The sequence below is a fragment of the Stegostoma tigrinum genome, chromosome 4 (assembly GCF_030684315.1).
Source record: "Stegostoma tigrinum isolate sSteTig4 chromosome 4, sSteTig4.hap1, whole genome shotgun sequence".
NCBI classification, from domain to species: Eukaryota; Metazoa; Chordata; class Chondrichthyes; order Orectolobiformes; family Stegostomatidae; genus Stegostoma; species Stegostoma tigrinum.
In genome coordinates this window covers 65035190-65061871 of record NC_081357.1, presented here as the reverse complement: position 1 = coordinate 65061871, position 26682 = coordinate 65035190, and the positions used below count along the sequence as shown (strand labels likewise).

Below are 26682 nucleotides of genomic sequence, written 5' to 3'. Positions count from 1 at the left end.
AGTAGCATATTTTTCATAGTGCAGACTCAATAGGCTTATGGACCTCTTTTGTGCTTTATTATTCTATGTTCTCAGTATCAAACTTAAAAAAAAAACACATTAATTGTGCAAAGAGAGATTGCAGATCAGAAGATTAGACAGACTATTTTAAAAATGCAAAGAATGACCAACTTTTTTTTTAAAAAGTTAGGGAACAAGGAAAAACTAGACAGAAAAATAAAAGATAATGCTAAAAGTTTCTGTTAATACGTAACAAGCAAAAGAGTCAAGACAGGGAGCATTTGTTCAATAGAGAGTGAGACTAGAGAACTAATAATGAAAAAAGATTTGGCCAATGAGTTGAACAGGTATGTTGCATCAGTCTTCACTATAATTAATATAAGTTACTTCCCAGAAGCATCTGTAAATTAGGAAATTGGAGGAAAGGAAGAATTCAATAAGATTCCAATGGCCAGAGAAGTAGTATGGAGTAAATTAGGAGTTGGATCTGAGGGCTACTGGATTTCATACAGGAGTCTTAAAAGTTGTAGCTAGTGAGATATTATATGTACTGATTTAATTTTCAAAAAATCTCTTGATTCAGTGAAGATCCCATTAGGTTGGAACAGAGTAAATGTAACTCCTTTATTTAAGAAGGGAAAGAGACAGGAAACTATTGATCAATTAATTAGTTTAATAATTGCCATGGGAAAACATTAGAAGCTATTACGAATGAACTTACCTTAAGTACCCAGGTGTAAGTTCAAGGTAGTCAGTCATAGTCATAATGACTTCGTGAAAGAGAAAGATTTCTTGAGGAAGCAATACATAACCGGTTAAAGGGAAACCAGTCAATGTGCTGTACTTATATCTCCAGAAAGCATTTGATAAAACGTCACAAAAAAACATTATTATAGAAAATAAAAGCTAATAATGTCGGGTGAGGCATAATGACCTGAAGTTGGATTGATGAACAAGAAATAGCGATTAGGCATACACGGTTCTTTTTCAGTTGGCAAGATGTAATCAGAGGTGTGCTACAGGGATTGGTGGTTGGACCCAGATGATGGGATGGAAGATATGGCTGGATAAAATGGTTAATGACACAAAGACAGGTAGGAAAATAGATTACAATGAGGATATAAAAAGGTTACAAAACAAATTGATATAAGTTACACGAGTGGGCAACGGATTGGCAATGTAAGAAAATGTGAAAATGTCCATTTTGGAAAGGAGGCTTTTTTTTAACAAAAGCATTTTAAATGGTGAGAATTTACGAAGCTGAGTTGCAGAGTGATCTAGGTACCCTCATACATGAATCACAGAAGGTTACACTGCAGGTATAGCAAGTAATTAGGAGAGTTAAAGGTAAATTCAAAAGTAGTAAAGTTATGCTTCAGGGCACTGGGAAGACCATAACTGCACGACTGTGTACAACAACGTCACCTGATTTAAGGGAGGCTGTAAACATAATGGACACTGTTCAGCGAACGTTTACCAGACTATTACCTAGACTGGAAAGGGTAATCTTATGAGGAAAGGTTGGGCAAATTAGGCTTATATTTGCTGGATTTTAAGAGACACCCTGATCGAGAAATATAAAATCTGAGGGGTTCTTGACATGGTGAATGTGGAAAGAATCTTTCTTCTTATAGGGGAATCAAGAACTAGAGTTCACTACTTTAAATAAAAACAGGGATGAGTGAAATGGTTTAGACTTTAGATCTCTGTTCCTGGAAAGCCAGTGGAAATAGAGTCTTTGAATATTTTCAAGGCAGGTAAATACATTCCTGGTAAACAAGGAGATGAAAGATTATCAGGGGGAAGTAGGAATGTGGATTTTAGATGACAAATAGATCAGTCATGATATGAAATAGTGGGGCAGGCTCATGAAGCAGATTCCTGTTCCGGGCAAATTTCCACTGCAGAGAGTAGGGGAGGTAAAAAACAACATACTTCAGCAAGTCTCCTGATGTATCTGCCCTGATTAATATTACATCCTTGTTGCAACACTGATGAACTGCTATCCTGGTCAAGCATATATATTATAAATATGATATTGACAATTCATTTGGTTGGTTTCATGGCAAATCGCAGCCAAAACCTGTAATCAAATAAAATGAAATAAAAAGGTTTGCTCCCTTTCAAGTTAACATACAAATATTATTTCTGGATGAACAATTAAAGAAGCAAATGTTTCCAATAATTCCCTATTAGATACTGAACTGTTAAAATGTAAAATGCCCTCACCTAATGTTTAGTGCCCCATTATTTTTGGAGAAATTACTTTTGACATCCTTTTATGCACTCTCCCCTCAAACGACCCCAGGCTGCCACACAACCAAATCCACCATAACTAAAACTATCACTCAAAGTAAAACAAAATCATGACTGATGGGTTGGGGAAAGAATTTAATCCCATCAGTAAAAATTCATGGAGCAGTGGGTGACGAGAGATACTGTAGGCAATAATAATGATGGTGAGGTGGAGCGAGACGAAGTGTTGGAGATGCAATGGGGGTGGGGGAGAGGGAGGGTTGGTGATAGAATGGGGGTGGGGGAGAGGAAGTGTTGGTGATAGAATGAGGGTGGGGAGAGGGAGTGTTGGTGATAGAATGAGGGTGGGGGAGAGGGAGTGTTGGTGATAGAATGAGGGTGGGGGAGAGGGAGTGTTGTTGATAGAATGAGGGTAGGGAGAGGGAGTGTTGTTGATAGAATGAGGGTGGGGGAGAGGGAGTGTTGGTGATAGAATGAGGGTGGGGGAGAGGAAGTGTTGGTGATAGAATGAGGGTGGGGGAGAGGGAGTGTTGGTGATAGAATGAGGGTGGGGGAGAGGGAGTGTTGGTGATAGAATGAGGGTGGGGAGAGGGAGTGTTGGTGATAGAATGAGGGTGGGGAGAGGGAGTGTTGGTGATAGAATGAGGGTGGGGGAGAGGGAGTGTTGGTGATAGAATGAGGGTGGGGGAGAGGGAGTGTTGGTGATAGAATGAGGGTGGGGGAGAGGGAGTGTTGGTGATAGAATGAGGGTGGGGGAGAGGGAGTGTTGGTGATAGAATGAGGGTGGGGAGAGGGAGTGTTGGTGATAGAATGGGGGTGGGGAGAGGGAGTGTTGGTGATAGAATGAGGGTGGGGGAGAGGGAGTGTTGGTGATAGAATGAGGGTGGGGGAGAGGGAGTGTTGTTGATAGAATGAGGGTAGGGAGAGGGAGTGTTGTTGATAGAATGAGGGTGGGGGAGAGGGAGTGTTGGTGATAGAATGAGGGTAGGGAGAGGGAGTGTTGGTGATAGAATGAGGGTAGGGAGAGGGAGTGTTGTTGATAGAATGAGGGTGGGGGAGAGGGAGTGTTGGTTTGGATTGACGCTGGCCTGATGATGTCATGTTATAAAGCTTTCTGACTAATTTGTCTGTTTGAATTTTAAATCAACCAGGTACACTGTCCTTGCCAAATCTGCTGTACTGCCTTATTTCACATGAACAGCATAGGTTGAGTTCAGTAAAACACAGACTTTTTTTTAGTAATTTACACCTCAGACTTTGTTTAATCTGAGGATTTTCGGGAGTTTATTTTCCCCTCTATACAGTAGTGCAAGGGCGTTCATTTAATGTTTAGTTTCACCCAGTCACGAATGAATGTAGGCCAGAGGGTTGCCGTGAAACACGCATTTGTATTAAAAAAATGTTTTTTTGTCATTCAAGCTAAATTGGAACTAAGTCGCACATAATAGTGCACTTTCACGGTGATCATAATCTTCCATTCAGCCGTGTACCTGCTCTGGTCCCAGTTGGAAGCGAAGAGGACCAAGATTTTCCGGCCATAATGATCCAGGTTAGAAAGCACACCAGGGAAGCCATCCTTCAGCGCCTGTTTGATACCTGGATCGGTGGCTTTGAAGTTCTTGAACATGTCCAGGTTCTGCTGACGATACTCAAAATACTGAGCGAGGAGGCGGAATGCTTCGAAATGGTTAAACTTTCGGGCTCTGAGGAACCTTAAGATGAAAGCATCGTCAGTCCGAAGGAAGCCGATGTCTGGCCGCGTAATTATCATATCTCTTACTTCTTGGATATCCTGATGCAAGGTGTCCGGATTCTCATTCAGCTCCACTTTAGCTTTCTCCAGAGTTTCTGGAGACAGCCCCGCTTGCAAATGAGTCATTGTTCTCCTATTCCCTTTGTAATATGTGCAGGGTATAGCTTTGCTGATGCGGGTGGCGAGCGGGGACCCAATCTGCCTTTTCAGCTTCCAATAATCATTCTTGTCCCTTCTCTCTTGTTTTGGAAACGATTGGATCCGATCGAAATGTCCGAAAAGGGAAATTTTTAAAAAGAAAATCGTACTCGATTCCCTAGCAGTCGCGATAACCCAAGGTTAAAACCCCAGGCGCAGTCCCACGCATGTGGTGTACTGTATGTATCTCAGATCAATAATACAAGCTCCAAATTGCAGAATACGGTTCCTACCATGATCCAGGCAATGCGGCACCCTGCAGCAAGAGTCATTTCAATTCCCAGCCACTCTGTTATCGCAAGCTGCTCAGACGGTGGCTTCTGAGAGCTTAACGTCGACTTTAGGCGGTTCACTCGTGCTGTACATCTTCTCCAGTGTGTGTGTGTGTGTGGTATATTTTTCCCCCCTGTTGTTTCGTTTCAATGACTCGGCGTCCTGCTGCTGCGTCCCTATCGGGTTTACGTCAGTGCTGGAGGTGTTGGGGAAAGTGAGGAGAGAGAGCTGGGCGGACACAATGGCTGGAAACAGCGAAAGCGAGCTGGCTATCAGATGTTCAGCACCTGCTCTCGCCGCCAGCAGCCCCGCTGCTCATCTCGTTTATTGCTTAAAGCGAAGAGCCCATTCCCCTCCCCTGTTTTGTTTTAATTACATTCTGCCCAGAAAAAAAAAATTCAGCTCAGTCAGAAAGGGATAGACTTCCACCTCGTACTGGAACATGAATGTGCGGGTTTAATAACAGGGTGACCTTTCGTGAGCGGTAAAGCTTTCATTATCATTATTCATATTGATCAATTTGGTACTGATCTGGGTTCAAAAATGCGCTTAATTCCTCACCCCTTTGACTTAAATACCTGGTTTCTCTTAATGAACGCGATGACTATCGATTGCAATCATTTTCAGGTAATTTTATTAAGGATTGATTTTATTGCTGCGAAAGAGATGTTGCACCTTAATGACCTATATCTTAGAGGAAACAGGTGCCCCTCCCTGATGCAGGAAAATACATCACAAATATCTCATTGCATGCTTTTAATATTCCAATTAAGGATTTTATTTTTGCCGGGCATATAATTCGAATAAAGCCTCAGGGATGAAATTAAAGTTGCAATGCTCCCATAGTAGCTTTCTGCTTTTTAAGATGAAGCCCGTACAAGAGCCGGCACCCTGGACTGTATCGCAGAGCAAGAGATGAACGTGCGACCGTTTGCTTCCAACTGGATCACGTCCATTCGGTTTAAATCAATATAACACTTATTAAGGCGCAATTCAACATAAACCAATATGAGGTAACATTGAGCTCCGGCCACTTGTCAGAAACACTGAATGTATTTTTTTATTAATATATTGTGGTTTCCAGTTCTCGTGCCTGGAAGGCAGTAACAAACATAAAGTTGCTCTTCGAAAAAGCCAACAGCGTCGATGGACCGAATATACGCTGATACTGGAGGGCGCCACTCCCGGATCATGACAAGATTTGGAGATTTAATTAAATTGTACAAAATCCTTAACGCTTCTGTCTGATGTGCTCAGGTTGATAGAAAATATTAACTAGCTTTTTGTACTTAAGAAAGTAACATTTATTAAAACAGAATCAGTTCTAACCACAGGCAAACAGAATATTAATTACCAAGTTAAACTGGACACCTTATTCAATCTCTGCACAAAATAAAATTATATGTTGAGAAAATAGGAGAACACAGTTCAATAGCACCAGTCTGCAGGATTCAGTGAGGTGTCCTTTTGCTTCTTTGAAGTCATTCTGAATTCCAATTTATTTTTAATTTCCAAGTCCCATCAGTTGTTTCCTGCAGAGGCAGGGCTGTTAGCCCACTAATTGTTCAGTCTATCAGTGATTAGCTAAGATGCAGTAGCTTATAGGCAAATGATGAACGAGAATGGCTAGGTACACCCCAGTTATTTGTCAGAACAGAGAGAGATGATGATCTTTTAGAAAAAAAATTACTGCAGATATTGGAAATCAGAAAAAAAGTTAGAAAATTCTGGAAAATCTCAGCAGGTCAGCATCTGCACTGAGAAAGCAGAGTTAATGTTTGCATCCAGTGACCCTGCTTCAAATTTAATGCCTTTTTAAACTCCAGAAGCTTCTGAACCCAGAGCATAGAATCGGACAGCTAAGGAACAGGCCCTTTGGCCCACCACATCGGGGCTGCTATGACATAATTCTATACTAATCCTCGTTGGCTGTGTGTAATCTGTATCCTTCTATTGCCTGCCTGTTCATGAGTTTGTCTGAATGCCTCTTAAACTTTGATATCACATCTGCTTCTACCTGACAGTGTGTTCCAGGCACCCGCCACCCTCTGCATAAAAATACTTATCTCGCACACTTGTCCGTTAAACTTACCACCTTTCACCTTAAACCTTTCCCCCTGTAGTATTTGACATTTCCACCCTGGGAAAAAGACTCTAATTATTAGATTAGATTCCCTACAGTGTGGAAACAGACTCTTTGGCCCAACAAGTCCACACTGCCCCTTGAAGCATCCCACCCAGACCCATCCCCCCTATAACCCACACACACCTGAACACTACAGGCAATTTAGCATGGCCGATCCACATAAACTGCACATCTTTGGACTGTGGGAGGAAACTGCAGCACCAGGAGGAAACCCACGCAGACACAGGGAGAATGTGCAAACTCCACACAGATAGTCACCTGAGGCTGGAATTGAACCCAGGTCCCTGGCGCTGTGAGGCTGCAGTGCTAACCACTGAGCCACCGTGCCACCCTACACTATTATCCACTGTATTCAAGCCTTTCATAATTTTATATCCCTTTATCAGGTCATTCCTCAGCCTCTGACACTCCAGTGTAAAACAAAAAGCAAATTAGTTAGAAAAGTCAGGGAAGAACAAAGCAGAGAAGGAAATAACTCTGAAGAATTAATCTGCATTTATCTCAATGCACAGGGTTTTTACAGGTAAGGAAACTGAACTCAGGGCATAGGATTGGGACATCATAGCGATTACAGAAACATGGCTGAGGGAGGGAGAGGACTGGCAGCTCAATGTTCCGGCATTTAGGAAGATGTGTAGGTCGATAGGTAGAATTACCATAGGAAGGATAGAAAGCGAGGCAAGAGAGGATGGGGAGTGGCATTTTTAATTAAGGAAAACATTACTTGTGCAATTAGAAAGGATATTTCTGAGGGATCATTCAGTGAAGTTATATGGGTGGAACTTAGAAATAAGAAGAGGGTGAATAACTTAATGGGATTGTACAACAGGCCTCCCAATAGTCAGAGAAAAATTGAGGAACAAATATGCGGAGAGATCTCAGAATTGTAGGGTTGTAAATAGTAGAGGATTTTAATTTTCCAATCATTAACTCAGCCTGCCGTAGTGTTAAGGGCTTGGATGGTAAGGAACTTGTTAAATATGTTCAAGAAAATTTTTTTAATGTCGATGTACTTACTAAAGAAGGAGCAAAATTTGACCTTCTCTTGGGAAATAAGGCAGGGCAATTGACTGAAGTGTTAGTGGAGGAGAACTTTGGGACCAGTGACCATAATTCTATTAGTTTTTAAACAGTTATGGAAAATGATAAACCTTGTAAAAACGTTACAGTTCTTGACTGGAGTAAGGCATATTTTGATGGTATGAGACAGGAACTTTCAAAAGTTGATTGGAGTAGACTGCAGGTAACTGAATGACTGGCAAGTAGGGTTCTTTCAAAAATGAAATAATGAGACTTCAGAAGCATTTTGTTCCTGTTAGAGTGAAGGATAAGTCTGGTAAGAGTAGAGAAGAATGAATGAATAATAAAGTTGAAGCTTGGGTCAAGAATGAGAAGGAGGCATATGTTAGGTCTGGCAACTGAGATCAAGTGGGTCTTTTGAAGAGTATAGGGGCATTCTTAAGAGAGAAATCAGGAGGGCTAAAAAGGGATTTGAGATCACCTTGGCAGGTAAGGCTGAAGATAATCCAAGGAGATTCTAAAATACATTCAGAGCAAAAGAGCAACTAGGGAGAGAATAGAGTCCTTATAGATCAATTAAGTCATCTATGTGTGGAACCACGGAGATAGGAGAGATACTAAACAAGTCTATCTTATCAATTTTTACCATAGAGAAGGAAATGGAGGCTAGGGAACTCAGGGAAATAAACATTGACACCTTGAAAACAGTTCACAGTTCAGAAGAGGAGGTGCTGGAAGTCTTAAAAAAATTAAGGTGGATAAATCTCTGAGACCTGATCAAGAGTATCCCAGAACATTGTGGGAAATTAGGAAAGAAATTGCAGGGACCGTAGCAGAGATATTTGTATCATCAACAGCCGCGGGTGAGGTGCCAATGGACTGGAGGGTGGCTAATATGTGTCTTTATTTAAGAAAGGTTGTAAGGAGCAGCCTAAGAATTATAGACCGGTGGGCCTGACATCACAGCCAGGTGAGTTATTGGAGGGGATTCTGAGAGGTAGGTCTTACGATTAGGGATAGTCAGTGTGGCTTTGTGTGTTAGAAATCATGTCTCACAAACTTCATTGAGTTTTTTGAGGCATAAGCAATTGATTGATGAGGACAGAGGTGTACACCTTGTCTGCATGGACTTGAGTAAAACCTTTGACAAGGTTCCACATTATATTAACTAGAAAAGTTAGATCACATGGGATTCAGGGAGAGCTTGCCAGAAGGAGACAGAGGGTGATGATGGAGGATTGTTTTTTGGATGGCGGATTGTGATCAGCGGTGTTCCACAACGATAAGTATTGGGTCCACTTTTTTTCACGATTTGGGTGGGAATTTAGGAGGCATGGTTAAGTTTGCAGATGACACAACTTGGTGGTGTAGTGGACAGTGAAGAAGGATATTGAAGATTATGAAGGGATCTTGATCATTTGGGCCAATGGGCTGAGAAGTGGAGATTGAGTTTAATTTGAATAAATGCAAGGTATTGCATTTTGGTAAAACAAACAAGGACAGAGCTTAGATAACACGGTGTGAAGCTGGATGAACACAGCAGGCCAAGCAGCATCAGAGGAGCAGGAAAGCCTGGCATTTCGGGTCAGGACCCTTCTTCAGAAATGGGGGAAGGGAAGGGGATTCTGAAATAAATAGGGAGACAGGAGGAGGCAGATAGAAGATGGATAGAGGAGAAGAGAGGGTGAGCAGAGATAGACAGTTCAAGAGGTGGGGTTAGAACCAGTGAAGGTGAATGTAGGTGGGGAGTTGGGGGGGATAGGTCAGTCCAGGGAGGACGGGCAGGTCAGGGGGTCTGGGTGGGGTTAGTGGGTAGGGGATCGGGGTAGGGCTTGCGGTGGGAGGAATGGTTAGGGAGGCGGGGACTAGCTGGGCTGGTTTTGGCATGTGGTCGGGGGAGGGAAGATTTTGAATCCTGTGAAATCCACATTGACAACCTTGGGCTGCAGAGTTCTCAAGTGAAATATGAGATGCTGTTCCTGCATTTTTCGCGTGGCATCATTGTGGCACTGCAGGAGGCCCAGGATGGACATGTCGTCCGAGGAGTTGGGAGGGGGGAATTGTAATGGTTTGCGACTGGGAGGTGTCATTGTTTGTTGCGAACAGAGAGTAGGTGTTCTACAAAGCAGTCCCCAAGCCTCCGTCTGGTTTCCCCAATGTAGAGAAGGCCACAACGGAAACAGTGGATACAGTATATAACATTGACAGATGTGCAGGTGAACATCTGTTTGATGTCAAAAGTCTTCCTCGGGCCTGGGATCGGGGTGAGGGGGGAGGTAGAGGGGCAGGTGTAGCACTTGCTTCGGTTGCAGGGAAAAGTGCCGTGGGTGGTGGGGCTGGAGGGCAGTGTGGAGCAGGCAAGGTAGTCACGGAGAGAGTGGTCCCTCCGGAAAACACATAAGGGTGGGGAGGGAAAAATGTCTTTGGTAGTAGGGTCGGATTGCAGATGGAAATGTCGAAGGTTGGTGCGTTGGATTTGGAGGTTGGTCGGGTGGTACGTGAGGACGATGGGGATTCAGTTTTGGTTATTATTGCAAATAGAGGGTGTGAGGGATGAGTTGCGGGAAATGCGGGAGATACAGTCAAGGGCATTTTTGATCACTGTGGAGGGGAAGTTGCGAGTTTCGAAAAAAGAGGACATCTGGGATGTTTGGGAGTGGAATGCATCATCTCAGGAGCAGATGTGGCGGAAGCGAAATAATTGGGAATAGAGGATGGCATTTTTACAGGAAAGTGGGTGAGAGGAGGAATATTCCAGGTAGTTGTGGGAGTCAGTATGTGAGTATATCCTGTTCCTAAGCACCTTCTCCAATAATTTCTCTACCACTGATGTAAGGGTCACAGGTCTGTAATTTTCTGGATTATTCCAGTTCCCTTCTTTACAAAAGGAACAATATTGGCTATTGTTCAGCATTCTGGGACATCACCTTTGGCTGAAGAGGATACAAAGATCTCTGCCAATGCCCCAGCGAACTCTTCCCTTGCCCCCCTCACAATCCTGGGACAGATCCCATCAGATTTTGGGGACTTACCTATCTTAATATTTTTCACGATATGAACACCTCATCCTTCTTAATATTGACAAGCCCCAGAATATGCTCTCCTTGGTGAATACCGATGCAAAGTCCTCATTAAGGACCTCAACCATTTCCACTGGCCCCATGCATTATTTCCCTTCTCGGACCTTGAGTGGACCTACCTATTCCGTAGCTACCATCTTCTAATAAATGTATAAAATGTGAGATAACATGGTGTAGAGCTGGATGAACACAGCAGGCCAAGCAGCATCAGAGGAGCAAGAAAGCTGACATTTCGGGTTGAGACCCTTTATTTTTCTGAAGAAGGGTCTAGACCCAAAACGTCAGCTTTCCTGCTCCTCTGTTGTTGCTTGGCCTGCTGCGTTCTTCCAGGTCTACACCATGTTGTCTCAGATTCTCCAGCATCCGCAGTTCTTACTATCTATGTCTAAAATATCTTGGGATTCTCCTGAATGCTACTTGCCAAAGGCATTTCATGGCCCATTTTAGCTCTCCTAATTCCTTTAAGTTCTTTCCTGCTTACTTTGTATTCCTCAAGGGCCTTGTCTGATTTCAGTTTCCTAAACTTACATTTTTCTGTTTGAACTAGTAATATCATTTGTTATCCAGGGTTCCTGAATCCTGCCATCCTTACCTTTCATTGTCAAAGGAACATGTTGGTCTTGAACACTGATCAGCTGGCATTTGAAAGATCCCATATGTCAGATGTGGATTTATCCTCAAACAGCTGGCACCAATCTAATTTCACTAGTTCCTATTCTGACCCGGTATTTTTCTCTCATAGACTGTCCACCTTTACAGGAGCCTATCGGACAGTTGTTGTGCTGAAGATGGTAAAAGGGGCGGAGGTGTGGAATTGTTGGTCAAGGACAGTATTACAGTCGCAGAAAGGATGTTTGGGGACTCGTCAACTGAGGTAGTATGGGCTGAGGTTAGAAACAGGAAAGGAGAGGTCACCCTGTTGGGAGTTTTCCATAGGCCCCTGAATAGTTCTAGAGATGTAGAGGAAAGGATAGCAAAGATGATTCTTGATAGGAGTGAGAGAGACAGGGTAGTTGTCATGGGGGACTTCAACTTTCCAGATATTGACTGGGAACACTATAGTTCGAGTACTATAGATGGGTCAGTTTTTGTCCAGAGTGTGCAGGAGGGTTTCCTGACACAATATGTAGATAGGCTAACAAGGGGCGAAGCCACATTAGATTTGGTACTGGGTAATGAGACCTGCCAGGTGTTAGATTTGGAAGTAGGTGAGCACTTTGGTGATAGCGATCACAATTCTGTTATGTTTACTTTAGTGATGGAAAGGGATAGGTGTATACCACTGGGCAAGAGTTATAGCGGGGGAAAGGCAATTACAATGAGATTAGGCAAGATTTAGGGAGCATAGAATGGGGAAGGAAACTGCAGGGGATGGGCACATTAGAAATGTGGAGCTTATTCAAGGAAAAGCTCCTGTGTGTCCTAGATAAATACGTACCTGTCAGGCAGGGAGGAAGCTGTAGAGTGCGGGAGCCGTGGTTTACGAAGGAGGTGGAATCTCTGGTCAAGAGGAAGAAGAAGGTTTATGTTAGGATGAGATGTGAAGGCTCAGTTAGGGGACTTGAGGGCTACGAGGTAGCCAAGAAAGACCTAAAGAGAGAGCTCAGAAGAGCCAGGAGGAGACATGAGAAGTTGTTGGTGGATAGGATCAGGGTAAACCCTAAGGCTTTCTATAGGTATTTAAGGAATAAAAGAATGACGAAAGTAAGATTAGGCCCAATCAAGGATAGTAGTGGTAAGTTGTGTGTGGAGTCAGATGAGATAGGGGAAGCGCTAAATGAATATTTTTCAACAGTATTCACTCTAGAAAACGATAATGTTGTCAAGGAGAATACTGAGATACAGGCTACTAGACGAGGTGGGATTGAGGTTCACAAGGAAGAGGTATTAGAAATCCTTCAGAAGGTGAAGATAGATAAGTCCCCTGGGCCGGATGGGATTTATCCTCGGATCCTCTGGGAAGCCAGGGAGGAGATTGCCAAGCCTTTGGCATTGATCTTTAACTCGTCATTGTCTACAGGAATAGTGCCAGATGACTGGAGGATAGCAGATGTGGTTCCCCTGTTCAAGAAGAGGAGGAGAGACAACCCTGGTAATTATAGACCAGTGAGCCTTACCTCAGTTGTTGGTGCCTCACAAACCTTATTGCGTTCTTTGAGAAGGTGACCAAACAGGTAGATGAGAGTAAACCGGTTGATGTGGTGTATATGGATTTCAGCAAGGCGTTCGATAAGGTTCCCCACAATAGGCTAGTGTACAAAATGCGGAGGAATGGGATTGTGGGAGATATAGCAGTTTGGATCGGAAATTGGCTTGCTGAAAGAAGACAGAGGGTGGTAGTTGATGGGAAATCTTCATCCTGGTGACCAGTTACTAGTGGTGTACCGCAAGGGTCAGTGTTGGGTCCACTGCTGTTTGTCATTTTTATAAATGACCTGGATGAGGGCGTAGAAGGATGGGTTAGTAAATTTGCCGATGACACTAAGGTCAGTGGAGTTGTGGATAGTGACAAAGGATGCTGTAGGTTGCAAAGAGACATAGATAAGCTGCAGAGCTGGGCTGAGAGGTGGCAAATGGAGGATAATGCAGACAAGTGTGAGGTGATGCAGTTTGTTAGGAGTAACTGGAAGGCAAAGTACTGGGCTAATGGTAAGATTCTTAGCAGTGTAGATGAGCAGAGAGATCTCGGTGTCAATGTACACCGATCCTTGAAAGTTGCCACCCATGTTGACAGGGCTGTTAAGAAGGCATACAGCGTTTTAGCTTTTATTAATAAAGGGATCGAATTCCGGAACCAAGAGGTTATGGTGAAGCTGTACAAAACTCTGGTGCGGCCGCACTTGGAGTATTGTGTACAGTTCTGGTCACCGCATTATAAGAAGGATGTGGAAGCTTTGGAAAGGCTGCAGAGGAGATTTACTGGGATGTTGCCTGGTATGGAGGGAAGGTCTTACGAGGAAAGGCTGAGGGACTTGAGGCTGTTTTCATTAGAGAGAAGAAGGTTAAGAGGTGACTTAATTGAAACATATAAAATAATCAGAGGGTTAGATAGGGTGGATAGGAAGAGCGTTTTTCTTAGGATGGTGACGGCGAGCACGAGGGGGCATAGCTTTAAATTGAGGGGTGAAAGATATAGGACAGATGTCAGAGGTAGTTTCTTTACTCAGAGAGTAGTAAGGGAATGGAACGCTTTGCCTGCAACGGTAGTAGATTCGCCAACTTTAGGTACATTTAATTCATCATTGGACAAGCGTATGGATGTACATAGAATAGGGTAGGTTAGATGTGCTTGAGATCGGTACGACAGGTTGGCACAACATCGAGGGCCGAAGGGCCTGTACTGCGCTGTAATGTTCTATGTTCTATGTTCTATCTGAAACAAAAACAGAAATTGCTGGAGAGACTTATCAGGTCTGGCAGCATTTGTGGGAAGAAAGCAAAGTTAATATTTCGCGTCTAGTGACTCCTCAGCAGAAGTTTCTCCAGCAATTTCTGTTTTTGTTTCAGTTCTTATAGTCACTCATGACCCATATTATTGACCCATGACCTTTTTATTAAAAAGTTTCAGATCTCACTACATTTCTACTGTATGTGAACACTTCATTCAAGTGTAAATAAAATGTTTCATATATTAATTCTAAGTTTCCCTTGTGTAAAATATACACCCTCTTGTTCAATTTTCACCGTTGATCTTCAAGTAATAGCATTTATAAAGTTAAATAAGAAAGTTTATTGTTCCAATCATTTAATATATCTAATAATCCTTTCCATCAACAACTTTGAGATGCCTCTGCATTTGGCTGAATAGTCCAAGGTTCTCTTGGCTTGTGGCTCATGTCTTCCAACTTTAAGTACTACACAATAGACAGCAAAGCAAAAACCTACCAACTGCAGTTAGAGATAATTGGCTGATATTAGTTTGGCTGAAAGGTAATTGAAATCAGCATTACAGACAACTGTGATGGCATAGGAATCATTTTTCAAAGTTTTACGAATTGTCAGAGAGCTATCAAGAACATAGAACATTACAGTGCAGTACAGGCCCTTCGGCCCTCAATGTTGCGCCGATCTGTGAAACCATTCTGAAGCCCATCTAACCTACACGATTCCATTATCATCCATATGCTTATCCAATGACCATTTAAATGCCCTTAAAGGTGGCGAATCTACTACTGTTGCAGGAAGGACATTCCGTGCCCCTTACTAAAGGTTTTCTGACCCATTGAAAGATGTTCAAGGACAGGTCAAATAAGGTACACACGAGTGGCAGAGATACTAAATGAAGATGATGTACACCTGACATCATAGTATACTACTGTTCATATAAGGTTATTAACAAGAAAATAGAAGAAGATGTTGTTATAATTAATACCTGAATGGTAGCGCAGAAAATGTCCACCGAAAGATCATTTCAAAAAGGGGATAGATAGTCCTTGCCCATATCACTAATAGTTTGCTGGTGTGAAGAGTTTTTTTCCTTTAGGCTGACATAGCTCCTTTTTTTTGAAATTGAAGTACAAATGTATGTACAGACCCATTCATGCAACATCAGCAAGATTAAATACGAGACAGAATCACAAGACATGCACTATATCGCTTTTAGACAGAAATTGTTTTTGGAATATCCAATTTGGCTTCCAGAAAAGAAGCTCATGTTTTATTAATTTATGAACATTTTGAGGATGTCATCAGGCTAATGCATGAAGCCACCCTGGTAAGTACTGTGTAACCTGGATTTTCAGAAATTTTTTGATTAAGTGCTATCTACAAGGTTTCCATACAAGAGTAGAATCTTGTGAGGTTAGTAGTAATCTGCTGTGGTAGACTGAGAATTAGTTGAATACCAACAGGCAAAAATACTGATCAATAGACTTAGATCAGCTTGGAGAATGATTATCCTTTGATCCTACAGCAATCATGTTATGGCCTTTGTCATTTATTATTTTTATCAATTTTGTAAATGTAGTTTTTGAATAATGATCTGTGATTTTGAGGACAATACCGTAATATATGCGACTTTGTGGAAGGTGCTTAACTACTACAAACAGGTGATGATAAAATGAGAAGGTTATACCCATATCGGAAAATGACATTTAACTTCCAAAGTGCAATTTATTTACAAGAAAGGCTGTTAAATTATATAAATGCATGTTGGAAACAAAATTAAAGTCAATGGTGAAAGAAATAGATCTGTATGTTTTAGCTCATCGATCTCAAAACGTTCACAGGGAATTCATTACATAATGAAATATAGCTACACAGGGCCTTGGTTAGATCTTAGAAGCTGTGTCCAAATTTGGTCTTCTCACATGGTAAACAGTATTGGGACTTCAGATAGGGTACAGAGGAAGTCCATCAGATTAATTTCCAGTTTAAAATACCTTAGGTATGGAGATAGACTCAAAGGCAGAGACTTGGAGAGAATTATCCAATATCTAATCCTGGATAAGTTGAAATTTCCTCCAATTAAACATTTGGAAAACTGTCAAGGAGAAAATACTGGAACTTTCATCCAGTGAATATGAAAGAACCATAGCACTGTTTGCACTGGTGGCTCAATGCTGGAATTCTCACCTGCCATGCGGGAGGCTGGAGTTTGATTCTCAGCCATTACATATTGTGGGTGGCGTGATGGCTCAGTAGTTGGCATGGCTGCCTCACAGCACCAGGGACACGGGCTTGGTTCCAATCTCGGGCAGCTACCTGTGTGGAGTTTGCGCATTCTCCACTTGTCTGTGTGGGTTTCCTCCCACAGTCCAAAGATGTGCAGGCTAGGTGGATTGGCCAGACTATTGCCTGTAATGTTCAGGGATGTGTAGATTAGGTGGGTTATAGGGGGATGGGTCTGGGTGGGATGCTCTGAGATTCGGTGTGGACTTGTTGGGCCAAAGGGCCTGTTTCCACGCTGTAGGGATTCTATGATGATTATTATATTGCTTGCGGTATTCACCACTGTGCGCTGGTGATGCAGGGAGTGAATATATCCAGTGTGGATCAAGTAGGCTACTTTGTTTTGGATTGCTTTGAAGCTACTTCATCTTGCAAGCAATGAGCATTCCATTAAACTCCTGACTTGATCCTTACTGGACTGAATTAATATATCAAGAAGTGAATTATTCAACTGCAGAATTATTAGCCTCAGACCTGCTATTGTAGCAACACTATCTATTTAGCTCAACCAGTTAAATTTTTGTGCAATGGTAAACCCCAGACTGCTGATTGCAATGCTATTGACTGTCATTGGATTATTATTAGAATTTCTTCTGTTGGACATGGTCACTGCCTGGCATTAGTGTGGCCCAAATATTACTTGCTATTTATCTGCTTAAGCCAGAATGTTAGCCAGGCTTTGCTACACGTGCTTCATCACCTGAGGCGTTGTGAACATTGTACAATCTTCAAGGAACATCCACATATCTGAGAGTGAAGGTAGCAAAACGCTCAACACAATGTCCAAAAGTAGATGTGATTGAGCAGGTGGATAATCCTGAGTCTGACAAAAATTATGCTCACAACCAAATTAGGATCATCAGTGGGACTCACATTTTATTTCCAGCACCTTCTTATACTGGAAGCAACATATAGTAAAATATTGTTATTTGCAGACAGAAAGAACATGTACACACACTGCACCTGCTCAAAATCCACAAAATAGGTGAAAGCCATTTGCTGTTTCACTTCTCAGATCACTGCCTTGACATATCAGAATAAGCCTGGCTGTTTAAAATTTAAGCAAAGCTTGACAGTTAAATATCACTTATAGCTAACTGGTGCATTCTCCGTAGTAATGACTGTACCAATCATAGTCCATGCGCCAACCCACCAGCATTCTCCTCTCATACAGTATAAATGTTGTTTTTCTCCTTTATGCAAATTGCCTTAATATGTGCAATGTAAAAAGCTTTAATAAAATGTGTTTCTTATTCAGCAATATACAAGACTGTACACCAAACAACTAGAGATATGGTTCCATGAGTATTCTCTGTGTCAGTCTGTTGCTTAATCAGCCTGTGGGACAGCCATCCCATCGCTAGCACAAGCTCTGAAGGTTGGCAAGGACTTGGATAGAGCCGACAGGGCTGAATTTTCCGATGTTATTTCCAGTATCTGAGTTTCTCCAGAGCCCTGTACAGTTTCATTCCTTGAAACTTGTACAACATGTAGCGGTACTTTGCACTGAGTGACTTCCAAGCCATTTCAAAGGGCAATGAAGAGTCACTCACATTTCTCTAGGTTGGCATCACGTGTAGGCCAGGTCAGGTAACAATGGCCGAAAAAGCTCTTAGTGAATTGTGAGACTATTGTTCTATGTATGCCTTCAACTCTGCTTTATCGTGGGCTTTCCATTTGTACAGCTGTATTTAAGCTATTTCCAAATACAGAGCAGATTGCCAATCGCACTTTAAATAGCTTCTAGTTTTGACCCACGTCCTGATTCCACCTGCCACCATAAGTTGAACACTGCAAGTCAATGGCGCTCCTGGCATCATTGAGGCAGCAGTGGAGCTGTGGACTCCTGGTTGAGGGGTGAGTGTGGATTAAGCACAGGATGTGGCATTGGCAAGGTGGGTCCAGCGGCAAAGGGATGGCACCTAAAGAGTGGTGTTAGATTAGTCTGGCACAGGCAACCGCGTGACAGTGGAGGAGGAGTGGCAGAGCAGGTGTGGTTCGTGAGCCAGCGCAGGTCACTCTTCTAATTTTAGTTTTAACTTTTTATTCTTAAACTTTTCAAAATGGCACTGGATCATGGTGACTGCTGAAGCTTTTCACTGTATTTTGTTGTATTATTGCCTGTGAAATGCAAGTGACGATGAATAAATAATGCATTCAAGTGGAGATAGCATTGTAGTTGGCTGTGTTGCTCAATATCTTATCCCAAAAGGGAAAGGTCCTGAAAATATTTCTGATGCTTCAAATGAAAATAATACATTGATGAAATAACTCCACAGAGATTAGTATCCCGTCACAAGGCACCCTTTATTTACATGTGGAGAGTCTTTGACACTGATCCAACTCCCTCAGAGCCAGCTCTCACAGCGAACAGGATGTCTGACACCTCTGTTTTTGTTTGTCAGCCAGGAAGCCCAGATTTACAGCCCCAATCATGGATCTCATATTCTGTGAGATCTACCTGGCTGATCTTGTTACAATCATTGCATCCCCCTCCCTCTGAGTCCAAGGACTAGTTCTTTTTTTTAGCTCCTCCTGGGGTATTTTAACAAGCGATGAGGGTCCTCCAACTCTGGTCCTGATACAGGCAGTGTGTAATGCACAGTAACTCACCTTTTGTGCCTGGAGTGTCTCAGAAAAAAATCATTCTCTTCTTCAGGCGGCAAAGACTTTGAGGCAGCGACATCCATCATGTCCATCTTACATTATGTTCAACGCTTGACAGAGAGGGAAAACCCACAGGTTCTGGAACAGCTGGAATGGCTGTTGAGGAGCCGGACACATTTTTGCATCTGCACTGTTTGTGACTCTTTAGGTTTTATATGGTTCACGTGCCTGTTCAGAAGCATCACACCTACCTGAACTTTAGACATCACTGGCTCTGACCTCATGTCGACCATGCCTCTTAGCCAAACAAGGCCATTCCTGAGGTACCTACACCAAATGTCATCCCCTGAAAGAAACGGTCTCTCTCACTTAGCAGAGTCTTGTATGTGGCATTGACACTCCAGTTGATGTTTCATCCTCCCCCCAGGTCCGGGAAGATCAGATTTAACCTGGTGTGGAGTCTTCACCCCATTAACAACTCTGCTAGAGCTATCCCTGTAGTTATATGAAGGATGGTCCTATGATCAAATAGAAACTGGGACAGTTTTGTATCTTGTAAAGTTGTAACCTGTTTCTTTATACCTGCCTTCAAAGTTTGAGAGATAGTAGGAACTGCAGACGTTGGAAAATCTGAGAGAATAAGGTGTAGAACTGGATTAACACAGAAGGCCAAGCAGCATCAGAGAAGCAGGAAGGCTGATGTTTCGGTCCTAGACCTTGGCCCGAAACGTCAGCCTTCCTGCTCCTCTGATGCTGCTTGCCTGCTGTGTTCATCCAGTTCTACACCTTGTTATCTCTTCAAAGTTTGAACAGTTCTTTCTGCCAGACCATTGATGGGTGGTATGTAGCTGTCCTTATATGTCAACTTTAGGAAATACTCAAATTCACTATTAGCTGTGACCAACACTTCTGGGAGTTCATGTGTTGCAAATGATGTGCACAATTTTTCTATCATTGTCCCTGTCTTTGACAAATGAACTCTATGAACATCCAGCCATGTTGAGTGGGCATCCACAATGACTATGAACACTAAGCCCATGGAAGGACCTGCATAGACGATGTGTGATAGAGTCTAAGATTTATCCTGTAATTCTCATGAATGTGGAGGAGCTGCTGGCAGTAATTTCTGACCTTGTTGGCACTCTGGGCACTACACCACCAGTGCTGGCTACTAGATATAACTTCTCGCCAACATCTTCATCTTGGAACTGTGATTGGGAGTATGTCAAGAAAACTGAAAACCACAACAGGCTCTTCCAGTCGCAGTATCACCAATAGTGTATCTGCCAGCAGGAAGTGGCTCAATGCACCCACAATTACCATTTGGCCTCCAGAATGGTATTCCAATCTGTAATTACCTGCACTTAGTATTAGAGCTAACTGTTGAATTCGGCCTGAAGCTATGGACGGCACAGCCTTGTTCTCTTCAGTAGGAACTAGCAGGGGTTTTGTGTCTGTTATTACTCAAAATTTACATTCATAAAGGTATTGGTGGAACTTCTGACTCCAAATATGACCATCAAACCTTCCTTCTCTACTGGGGCAAATCTGCACCCTGTGTTAGCGGAAGTCCGGGATGCATATGCTATTTGGTGTTCCTCTCCATTGGGCCACCTATGAGCTAATACTATTCCAAAGCTGCGTGGGAACACATCTCATACCAATACTAAATCTCGCTTGGGATTATTATGTGCTAATACCTTCGAGGATGATAGGTGTATCTTCACTTTCCAGAATGCTAAGGTTTAACTATACAACTGTTTCTAAGGCTGGCCCTTCTTTTAAGTATCGATGCAAAGGTGCCAGGATGGAGGCCAGGTTACGTATGAACTTTCCATAATAATTCACTAGCCCAAGGAAAAAACTATGCTTCAGTACAGATGTGGGAGCCAGGGCACCTTTGATCACACTCATTTTATCTTCCAACTGATGTAACCCGGTCTTGTTGACTTGTAACCCAGACAGGTCACTTGGGCTGCCTCAAACAAGCATTTTTCCCTTCCATGGCAAACATCTGCTGAGGAGAAATTGTTAAGAATGATGTCCAAATTCTCTCAGCACTTGCTTTTGGCCTTCATTGTTATTAGTACATCATTTATGTGCAGGGTTATGGAGATGGGGTCTGGATGAGGTGATTTTTGGAGAATCAGCGTAGATTTATTGGGCTGAATGGCCTGCTTCCACACTGTAAGGATTCTATGATTCACTGATCTAGATAAATGGCAACCTGGTATAGACCTTGTAAAATGTTCTCCGTCATCCACTCAACAATTGCAGAGGCTAACAATACCCCAAATGGCAGTCCCAGACATTGATACAAACCCTTATGGGTGTTAATTGTAGCATTCTTCTGGTAATCCTCATCTAACCAAGAGGGGAAGACAGGACAAGCAAAGTTAGACCTCCCTGTTTGGTGTATGAGATAGAGATCAAGATGAAGCAGAAAAATGATGTGTATACCTAATGCCAGCCTGATAATTTATTTGCGGAAATGAAGGCAGTAAAGAAGAGAGAAGACAGTGAGAGAAGACTGGCAACTATTATAAAAATAAATCCAAGTGTATTCCATCAACACATAAATACCAAAACAGTAGTAAGAAGAGAAGTAAAGCTATTTAAACATCAAAAAAGGAACTTTGTACGAGGCAGGAGGTTTGGGTCAGGTACTGAATTTGTTCTTTACACCTTGAATTGTAAAGAGAATGCTGAGAGACATCAAGAGTACATGGACTGGCTGGAATAATGGATGGGCAGGTGGCACATTAGGTATAAAGTGGAAGAGCTATTTTGATAAATGTTCGTGGGAGCAATGTGAGATGAGGCAATATAAAGTAAAGGGTAGAGGTCCCAGGAGTAGCAGGAACAAAAAGAACTGAGGAATGGACATGTGCACAAATTATTCAAGGTAGCAAGCCAAGATGAGAAAGGTATTCAGGCTCTGGTGTATCCTGATTAAGGCATGAGTGCAAAAGTAAGTTATAAAAACATTTGCAAAACACTAATTTCACTTCACATAGAGTATTCTGTGTAATTTTGGGCACCATACTTTAGAAAGAGTGTGCAGGCTTTGTAGGAGGGTTGCAGGATAATTACACCAGAAGAGATTCAGGCTGAGGGCCTGAAGGAGATAGCTGAGAAGATTGCTGGGGCATTGATGCCTTTCTTGCAGGAATCACTGGAGTCAGGAGGGATCCCAGAGGACTAGAAAATAGCTAATTTAACGTCCCTGTTTCAGAAGGGAGGGAGACAGAAGACAGGAAACAATAAGTGGGTTGGCTTGACCTCAGCCACTGGTAAGATTTTAGGGCTACTATTAAGGATGAAATTGCGGAGTACTTGCAAGTGCATGGTAGAATACAGCTGAATAAACAAGACTTCATCAAGGCCAGTTATGCTTGACAATTCTGTTGGAATCATTGAGGAGGTAATGATCAAGGCTTTTAACTGGGTGTTACACAGGAGGTTGCTAAGTAAGATAAGAGCTCATGTTGTTCAGGCAACATACTGGCATGGGTAGAGGATTGGCTGACTGGCAGAAGGCAAAGAGTAGGGATAAAGGGGTCTTTTTTCATGATGGCAGCTAGTAATTAGTGGATTTTTGCAGAGCTCAGTGCTTCAAACATTATGATTCACATAATACATTAACCATCTAGATGAAGGAACTGGGGGCAGTGTTGCTAATTTTGCAAAGGACACGAAGATAGATAGAGGAACAAGTAGTGTTGAGGAAGTGAGAAGGCTGCAGAAGGACTTGGAAAAACTAGGAGAGTGGGCAAAGAAATGGCTGATAGAATGCAATGTGGGAATGTATGACCTTATGTATTTTGGAAGGAAAAATAGAGGTGTAGACTATTTTCTAAAGGAGGCAGGACTTCAGAAATCCGAAGCACAAAGGGAGCTAGGAATCCTAATTTGGGATTCTCTGAGGGGTAACATGCATGCTCAGTTGGCAGTTAGGAAGGTAAATGCAATGTTAACATACATTTCAAGAAGGCTGGAATACAAGAACAGAGAATCACTGCTAATGCTGTAAAAGGCTCTGGTCAGACTGCATTTGATATATTGTGAACAGTTCTGGGCCCCATATCTAAGGAATGATGTGCTGGAGTAGATGCAGAAAAGAAGAATTCTCCTATATCTTACAGTCTTATGGGCTTCAACTTTGTGGACAAGTTAGAGAAAATGGGACTATTCCAGACAAGATAGAGAGGAGATTCAGTATACATGTTCCAAATCATGAGTTTTGAGGCATTGTACATGGAGAAAAATTATCCCTATTGGAGGAACAGGAATTGAAAACCAGATGACACCAATTTAAAGCCTTGGCAAAAGAACCAGAGATATATTAAGGTAAAGTATTTTTAGGATCAGGTACATAATACATTAAAGTGCAATGATGTTAGATTCAACTCTGACTTTCAAAATGGAATTAGATAATTAGCTGAAGAAAACATATTTACTGTGCAAGAGGGAAAAAGAAAATTAATGGGATTAAATGGGTTTTTCTTGCAGAGAGATTGAATGAACATAATGAGCCAAATAGTTTCCATCTGTAGGATGGCATGTATCATTTTGTGGCACAGTGCTTTGTATAGTCTTAAGCATGTTGGGTGCTGCATTCATCCAGGAAAGTGAAGAGTATTCATGATTGAATGAGAAAGGTCACTGGACCTGAAATGTTAACTCTGCTTGCTCTCCACAGCTGCTGCCAGACCTGCTGAGTTTCTCCACCAATTTCTGTTTTTGTTTCAGTGTTCCACTATTGCTGATTTCTGCCTAGTGGTTGCTCAAAAAGCTTTGGGAATGTAGGTGGTGAATGACTGATAATTGAGTTCCAAGTCTCTGAGCTAGCTTGTGGCTATTTATGTAGCTGATCCAGTTAAGCGTCTGATTTTTGGTGACCCTCCATTGATGCTGAGTAGTTGACAACGATGATGACACCAATTACCAAGAAAATATGGCCATTTTCTTCATGTAACCCAATTGCCATTTGTCACTTTCTAGCTGAAGCCTGAAAGTTACCCAGATTATGTTGCTTTTGGGCACAGTATCATTTTCATTATTTGAAGAGTTCTGAATGGTACTGAATATTAACATTTAATTTTGTTAATAGGATACTGAATACTTTGGAATTAAAGGTAACATGGATGTTAGGAATTAAATAGTTAATTTGATAAAAATATATTTACAGAGGATCTAAACAAGAGAGGGGCTGTTTGTATTTGAATGCTGTAGCAAGCTACTTGTAGAGAAACATGGAAGCTCATCCAAAGTATATTGGTCTCTGCATGTGCATCACAAATAAGCTCAATCTACCTGAAAGTCTGTAGGACAGAAACATAGACTTGTAACAGTTCAAAGAGACAATTTGGCCCATCATGTTTGCACTGGCTCTTTAAACAAGCATCATTTCATTGTGAGATAGTAAGAACTGCCGATGCTGGAGTCAGATTTATCACAGTGTAGAACTGAAGGAACCCAGCAGGCCAGGCAGCATCAGAGGAATAGGAAAGCTGACATTCTGGATCAGGACCCTTCTTCAGAAAAAAAAATCATTTCCTTGTGCCAGTCTCCTGCTGTTTTCCCATACCCTTACACATTATTTCTATCCAAACAATCATCCAGAGCCCTCTCCAATGCCTCAATTGCACAGCCTCCACCACATTTCCAGGCAGTGTGTTCCATAATTTAACGACTTGCTGTATGAAAAGGGTTTTATCTCATGTCACCCTCCCTATTTTTCGCATGACTTTAAATCTATGCCAGCTTGTTTTTGTTCGTTTTATGAGCAGAAACAGTTTATCTCTGTCACCTCTCTCCAGCACACTCACGATTTTGAAAACCTATGTCGAGGAAAAGTTGCTTAAAAGTGAAGCTGAAAAACATGCTTACTTTCAGATAGAAGCTTTGAATTAGCCTTTCCTTTGAAAAGGTAGTTGTGGGAAAGTTTTTGAAAGGCAGTGATGGAAACCAGGTATAAAATGTCGGGAGATAATGGGAACTGCAGATGCTGGAGAATCCAAGATAATAAAGTGTGAGGCTGGATGAACACAGCAGGCCAAGCAGCATCTCAGGAGCACAAAAGCTGATGTTTCGGGCCCAGATCCTTCATCATCTAGGCCCGAAATGTCAACTTTTGTGCTCCTAAGATGCTGCTTGGTCTGCTGTGTTCATCCAGCTCCACACTTTGTTGTACAAAATGTCAGGATATGACTTTCCAGCACCATCTTGTGACACAGACCCTTCTGACCAATGGAAGAATAAAGTCAATGTATGGGCACGAGTTATATTTCTATCAAAGGAAAAGCAAGCAATAGCCCGAGTAATTTTGTTTCCTGCCAGAAGAAAGATCAGCTGCAAATGGTTTTTGGAATGAGAAGCTGAACAGCTGGATAGGGAAAAAAAAGTTTGGGAATTCTCTTGACCTTTATGGATAAAATGAAAGAGGGCCTGTTGAATGCCAGAAAATTGGATGATGTTTTCATCAATGAGTACCTCGGGGAGTTCAATTGACTATGTGTGATGACAGTGATACCACTTGGAAATCCCCTCATCTATACTTGCATTCAAATTGTTGCATTGTGCAAAGAATATCAAACAAGGATAGGTCCTTGGCCTTAGCTGGCGTTTGATTTTAGATCAGATGCCTGCAGCTGTGAAATTTTGGGAAAATATTCATTTCCAGTCACTTCTATGCCTCAATAGCAACAGCAGAATGGAGGATACAATGCGAGCAGTATTTTTATGTCTTTGAAATATGGGTCCCAAATCTTGTATGAAAGAAGAATCACACCTAAAAAGATTGACGATAGAAACCCTTCTGACAGATACAACGGGGCAGCAGGAATTGGGCAATCGTTCAAAATTGGATGAACCCCATGAATAATCAAGGGGGCTAGTTAATACAGGTGACTCAGAGTAACATTATGTGTGAAATTGCCCAAAAAGAATTTAAAGAAAAATTGAAATAGCATTTATTTACAGAAGAAAAGGAGGGCAATACTGATGAATAGAAGGAATCAAATTGATCATCAGCATTTTTAATCTGGTAATGTGTTCAATTGCATAGACCTAGACAATAGATCAACATCCATGATATAGAAAGTGAACTAGGTAAACTGCCACATATATTCTTTAAGTAAACAGTGCCAAAACAAGTTCAAAGAGTTTGATGGTACCACTCATTTTAGATGGCAACGCGCGGGAATCATTGCAAACAGTAGTAACTCTGTGTAAGATAACAAGACTAAACTACTTTATAAATACTGATATAGTATCAAGTGAAACAGTTTTATCAAGTAAAACTTTAATAAAAGAAGGCCTGAATGAATTTAGATATGGAACATAATCAAGCATATGTTTTTGAGATATCTGTAGATTTGCAATCCACGTGGTCAGATCATTGCTGCATTCCTTTATCTAGATCTACCTTGTCTAAACAAAATGTCAACGAAATATTGATGGCAATAACAAAATTTTCCAAACTGCTTCTATTAAAATTCTATTAAAGGAAGCAGGAGTACTAAATGAGGACCACACTGATCCTATCAAGGATACTAATAAAAATTGTGACATTCATACAAAGTACAGAGGAATGCTATCACAGCAAATAGTAAGATGCCATTCATGAAAGGTTATAAAGAAGCCACAGCAATGAAACTTTAGATATGAGATAATGA

At 41.9% G+C, this 26682-nt stretch overlaps 1 protein-coding gene across 1 annotated transcript in view; it reads right to left on the bottom strand.

Moving 5' to 3' along the window:
* Positions 1–4732, bottom strand: part of clvs2 (clavesin 2) — a 372699-nt gene extending 367967 nt beyond the window's left edge. The window contains exon 1 of the mRNA XM_048530282.2: positions 3747–4732. Within this exon, the coding sequence (XP_048386239.1) occupies positions 3747–4135 (389 nt within the window). The 5' untranslated portion in view covers positions 4136–4732. The remainder of the gene's footprint in view (positions 1–3746) is intronic.
* Positions 4733–26682: the final 21950 nt, after the last annotated feature.